This window comes from Melanerpes formicivorus, unplaced genomic scaffold (assembly GCF_026170545.1).
Source record: "Melanerpes formicivorus ecotype bairdi unplaced genomic scaffold, bMelFor1.0.p_v2 SCAF_14, whole genome shotgun sequence".
Classification (NCBI taxonomy): Eukaryota; Metazoa; Chordata; class Aves; order Piciformes; family Picidae; genus Melanerpes; species Melanerpes formicivorus.
In genome coordinates, this window is record NW_027142366.1 from 16,485,184 (window position 1) to 16,491,183 (window position 6,000).

General features: G+C 48.7%; 1 protein-coding gene across 16 annotated transcripts in view; it reads right to left on the reverse strand.

The window, feature by feature from the left end:
* Window positions 1-5,093, reverse strand: part of RBFOX1 (RNA binding fox-1 homolog 1) — an 881,269-nt gene extending 876,176 nt beyond the window's left edge. For 5 of the 16 annotated variants that reach the window (XM_068147203.1, XM_068147186.1, XM_068147188.1 and 2 more), the window contains exon 1: window positions 4,849-5,086. In XM_068147203.1, the coding sequence (XP_068003304.1) occupies window positions 4,849-4,851 (3 nt within the window). In that variant the 5' untranslated portion in view covers window positions 4,852-5,086. Of the gene's footprint in view, window positions 1-4,848 lie in introns of all 16 variants that reach the window. The other 11 variants (XM_068147193.1, XM_068147183.1, XM_068147199.1 and 8 more) reach the window with 8 other exon arrangements.
* Between the last annotated feature and the right edge of the window lie 907 nt (window positions 5,094-6,000).

Consider the following 6,000-nt stretch of genomic DNA (forward strand, 5'->3'; position numbering starts at 1 on the left):
TGACAGGCTCAAGAGCAGTGAACTACAAACCACAGCAGAAGGCTGAGATTCACTAATTCTAGCTCTCACTACCGTTTGTTTAACGATGACAAGCTTAAAAAATAGCAATTGCTTGAAACATTCTAGGCTAGTAACTCCTTTTTTTGGAGTCATAACCTCTTCTTTCTGTACCCTAAACTCTCATGCTAAGGGGTTGTAGACTGGAGGGTTGAAACTGAGTGTGTTGCAAACTGTGATATTCTGTGTTTTCACAGTGTTTGTAATGCTGGTCAAAGAGCCTGTCGGGCCCTGCAGTCATCATTATGCCATTTATCTTCAAAGTGATTCAGCTTTGCATGTTTGCCCTTTAACACAATCCAAGGCTCCCAGCTCAGCCTGCTGTAACCACATTCCCTTACGCCTTTCCATCTGAAGCAGAGGCAATTATTTTAATGGATATGAGCTTGTTCGGTCACTTTTGCAAATCTCCCTGACTGACTGCAGCCACTCCCCTGCTGACAGACACTCCCAGTTTGTGGCACAGTGTTTCCCACTCCAGGCAGTTATCTAAATTTTAGGGCACTGAATTGCACAGGTAAGAACTAAAGCATCTGTCAATCTAGAGTTGTGCATTTACCTTGTTCTTTTCAGGGGCTTAGCTGCAGTAACATCTTGCTGTTTGCAAAGACAGGATTTTAGAAAGCTGCAAAATGTTTTGGGGTTTTTAATTGGGCTTTGAGCAAACTGTCACAGAGCTTTAGATTTGTGCACCTATCTTATGGCAGAGATGCTTCAAACAGCTTCCAAATTTCTGACAGATACACATTTGCAGAAGAGAAGACCTAAGAGTCGCCCTGTAAAGAGCCAAGTAGTTAATATCTCACAACACACCAAAGAAACTATCTTCAATTTCTGAGGACTCATTAAAAACTCCACTTATTTTTACTTCTGGACAGGTTCCTGGCAAAGTATAGAATCTAGAGTACCAAAGCAGAGACATTAAACTACACCTACTTGGCAAAAATATTATTTCCAAGTATGACAAACCTATTTTTGACATCTAATGTTGTTCGATATCCAAGTGTAATCCAGACTGTGAGTCAAACACAACTGCTTCTTTTGTTCCTCAGAATGCTACACCTGCTTCAGTTGTGCTGTTACACACCACCATAAATCCCAGCAGGGATGCCAAGGTAGGGTTTCCTTTCAGTTTGCACTCACTTTTCAGTGCATCAACTTAAAAGACCCAGAGAAACTGATCATATTTGCAGAAAGTTGTAATTTCTGGCATATGGAACTTCAGCAAAATAATCCTGTTATGAAGGGAAAGTACAATAAATACTGACAGAGAGCATCATAAGCAGTTTCCTGTTTAATCATAAAAGCATACATTCATAACAGGGAATAAAAACTCCTGTCTACTAGTACTACATAATGAATACAACAACAAAGTTTGAGAGACAGCATTACACTTCCAAGAGGGAGAATCTGCCCCGAAAGATAATTACGGGCACTGAAAGATGCAATTATTTAATTAAAAGAACTAAACTACTCATTTTAAAAAAAAATAAAAATAAATTGAAGCTAAGCAAAAAGTTAAAACCAAAGAGCAACAAATTGAAAAAATATAATTAAAAAAAAACAAACCTGTCACTAATGACTTGGGGAAAGATCCTCAGAGATAGGAGCTGTCTGCTCCCAGATTCTCAGAGTTCAAACTCTGCACAACCAAGTCAACAGAAGTTCTGCTGCAGATGTAAAGGAGTTCACAATCAAGACCATAAACAGCCAAGGCCAACATTCTTTCTACTCCCTTAACCCCTGTCCATTCCTAACTCTTCAGTTTTAGTCACACGCTACATGTACAAAGGTGCGTGAGACAGCAGCATCCCCAGACTCCCACATGGAACGGCAATCAGTCCCAAGATCCACAAAATCGTACAAGTTCCAACAGATGCGCAACATAAGCAGTGAAAAAGAAAACATTTTTCAGGTACTATATTTCTCTCAAAATGCAGTACTCTATCTCAATCTTAATTACAGAAGATTCATCTTTTTCAGCCTAACAAACCTTTCAGACGGCTGTGTACTCAACACAGCCATGCCTTCCATTGCAGTAAATAATCCTTCTCAGGGATTCACTAGGCATTCTCTCTTTACAGTACACAATGTTTATGATTAGATTTAAAGATCAGATAATGCCATTCTAAAGCTACAGCATGATAAATTAGTGATGGTGAATTAAGTAACTCAGCCCCTGGTCTCTTGTGTCCTCTGTTTCCAACTAACTCAACTTTCCCCAGTGCAAAGTGAATACTGCACAGCTCTTTTGGCTTTAAACAAAGCTTACCTGTCTGCACAAAGTGAGACCGAAGTGATACTATTTCCATTATAGCCCGCCTAAACACTAAGCAAAACCCTGGTAAAGCCAGCACGTATGTAGGGCTGGCAAACAAGCAGTAGGTCCCCCAGAAAGTAATAAAGAAAAACAAACAAAAAAACCCACTAGAACAGAGATTGACTGAACATTCCAAAGGGAGAGACAGTTGGAAAAGAATGAGATAAGATCCTTTAAAAAAGAATTCAATAAGAGCATGTACTAAGAAGAAAAAAAAAAATGAGATGATGGAAAATACAGCAAAAGCAGAAAGAAAAGTAAGAGGACAGTGGGAATAGAAACAGCACACAAACATCCATCAGAGGTGACACAGGTAGGAGTCGATCCTGCCCTGGGCAGAAAGATTGACTACATGAGTGGCTGTGTCCCCTTTGGCCTCACTATTCCATGTTTAACTTCAAAGGGGCTTTGTGCAGGACTGCAGCTCAGGAAGTAAGAAGAAAGTTCAAAATCCACCAGTACTGGCAGCCAGGGCCTAAGGACAGAACATTCTTCCTGCTTTGCAGCAAGTTAGCGGTGCCCCTTGGTCAGGGATTACATAGGCACACTGTGCAGGCATCAACATTCACGATGCTGGGAGCTGGACCTTGTCATCTTGCATGTGCATTCACATCCTACACTAGAAATGTAACACATTATGCATCTGAGAATTAAGAAGCTTGCTCTCTTCCTCGACACTTGACTCCTGCCAGTATTTCTGTCATTTAAGGATACTCTTTCATGAAAGCCAGAAAAGTGTCCCCATCATGTCAAGGACACTGACTACTTCAGTTACAAGAACTATAAAATTCATCAACACACTGTGAATTGTGTTCATTATGTTTGTCAGCTGTATTACTGATACTCAGATGAGCACTAATAGAAAAAAGAAACAGTCTTGACACTACAAACATCAGCTCCGTGTCAGGAAATGCCAAATCCTTTGTCTAATGTATTTACCAGGAATCAAAATTGTGAATGAAACTTGGGTAGCCAAGCCCTTAAAGCCTACATAGATAGTAAACCTGGACTACAATCAAAAACATGACCTAAAAATAGTTTCCCAAAAATTCAGAAACTCAAAATCATTCAAGCACAAGAAAACAAAAATAAGTTACCACCACCATAGTTTGTGCTACCCTGAATCACTACCACACTCCTGCTAATTGGAGCATGTGATACCAAATACTTACCTAAGAACTGAATCACCTACAGAGATAGACACTGACGATTTGCACACACACACACACACATCACCCTCTCCAAATGTATTCCTCAGGCACTTGTGACTATGTGATCTCTAAAAAATAATTTGATTATGAGGACTACCTCCAGTTTAGACTGTATTACATTCACTGTCATCAGTCTCCACCACGGTGACAAAATCTTGCTCCTACTTTTGCAGCCCAGGCATTCAATTGACTCCCCACTTCTAAATGACAAATGAAACCATACAGCATCTTTCCTCTGTTAAGTATCATCAAGTCTGGGTGAGATGTGAAGGGACTTGATATTCGTGGGACACCATCATCAGCATCCACTCTATTTTATGATCCAAATCATCTTGAATAAGCTGGATTTTATTTATACTAAAAAAAGTAGCCTTCACCAGACTACTTCAGAATCTAACACACTATGCCACATTTGCAATTCAGAGCGCAGATAAACAAAAGCTGCAGATTTAGACAAGATCTTTCACACATCGCTGATGTGAATCACTCCAGAGTCAAACTTCAGACCACATTTGTCTCACCATCTGCTCGAACCACGTTGAGTTGGCAGCACAATGTCCAACAACCACATTACACATTTTGGAAAGGCAGCATGCATGCTACTCTCACGCTGCACACCCATGCTCTGCTGAACAGCAGCTCCAGCTGGAGCTGCCTATACATTTTAAATGTATACAGCGCTGCTCCACCTGTACTGAACACATATGTAGGCAAAGCTGATCCTATTTTACCCTGACAGAAGCGTACAGCAGAAAATGATGAATCGCCTATAGAACAAGTGAATATTGATGACAGGCAAGTAGCTTCCCAGCAGCTAAATATCTGTGCCCTATTAATCAGTAACTCATCTGAAACGCGACTTCCCATTTTTCTTGCTCTTCCTTGTGTTTTGTGAGCGCTTTCGCCGTGGCACCTTCCACGCAGCCCGGCATGAGCGAAGCGAAGCAAAGCAAGTGCGCTGCACTTTGCCCAGCCCCACCGCACCGGGATGGGCGCCTCCGCCCCGCTGCCCCATCCCCGGCTACCCCCGGCTGCCATCGCGGACCCTGATGTCCGAGAATCTCCGTCCGCGAAACCCTCCGCCCGGGCCCCCTCGGAAACTTTCCGGCCGCGCTGCCCGGCGCCTGCAGGAGCATCTTCTTACCAGAGGGAGGCCGGGCAGGGCGGAGCAGGGCCGGTCGCAGCCCCAGCCGCGCACCTGCCGAGATGCCCCGCGCCGAGCGGCCCCGCTGCCCCCCGACACCCCCGGCCAAAACTCACCATAAAGAGGCGAGCGGAGGCGAAAGGTCTCGGGGCTTCTCCCGCCCGGAGCGAGCGGCCCCGCTGGGCAAGTAGCAGCGGGACGCGGCTCCCCTGCCGCCGCCGCAGCCCCTTCCCCGCGGGCAGCGCCGCCGCCCTCACCGCCGCATGCCGCGCCCCCCGCCGCCACCCGGCTCCCCCCGGGCTCGCCGCGAACCGGCAGCGGGGCGCCCGGCCCGCCTGCGAGCTCCGCGGGTAGCGGCGAGACCCCGGGGGCCGTCCCCGCCGCGGCGAGGGGGCGTGGGGGGGGTGGGGGAGGAGGTGGAGAGGGCGAGGGGGCGGCTTCTCCCGCTCGGCTCCGCCGCGGCCGGCGGCACCTCCGCACCGGCCGGACAAGAGACCTTCCCGGGGGCGGCGGCGCTGCCGCTCTCCAGCCGACGCGGAAAGTGGCTCCGGAGCGGGCGGGCAGGCGGAGGTGACCTTCAAGCCCGGCGGGGCGGGCTGGGGTGGGGGGAGAGCAGCGGGGGGGCCGTTGCGCCTCGGGAGGCGGCAGCAGCAGGCGCACGGGAGCGGAGGCGGGCGGCAGAATGCAGCGGGGCGGCGGCGTGGAGCCCCCGGCGAGGCGGGGCGGGGGAGCGGAGCGGGTCTCCCCGGCGGCGGGAGGCAACGCCCGCGACACCGATTGGCGGTCGCACGGCGGCGCCCGGCTCCCCGTGGTGCTCTGAGGCCGGCGGTCCCCCGCCCGGGCTCGCTTCGCAGCGCCGAGCGGGCCCGCGGCTGGGTGCTGCACCGGGACGGAACCCACCCCACAGCCCAGCGGCGCGGGCACAACTTTCTGTGCTCGGTGGCTCCCGAGGGTTGTCCCGGGGAGCGATGTGCTGTCCCGGCAGGACGGGCAGCGGCTGTCGCTCCGGGCGCGCAGGCAAACAAATAAATACCATGCGCACAGAGAGTGGCACCCTCGGGAAAGCGCTGATTAGAACGATGCCCTTGGCGATATTCAGACATCTCTGCCGGCTTCCTCCCCTTCCTCTCGCCCAAAGGAAACCACAGCGTAAGAGAATTCTAATGCTCAGCTAATGAGAAGAGCATCGCAGCATCCCTCGCCGCATGAATTACCGCTAAATCAAGCTGACAGCAGCTATTTACCCGAAAGTTTGGAGGAAAAAACCC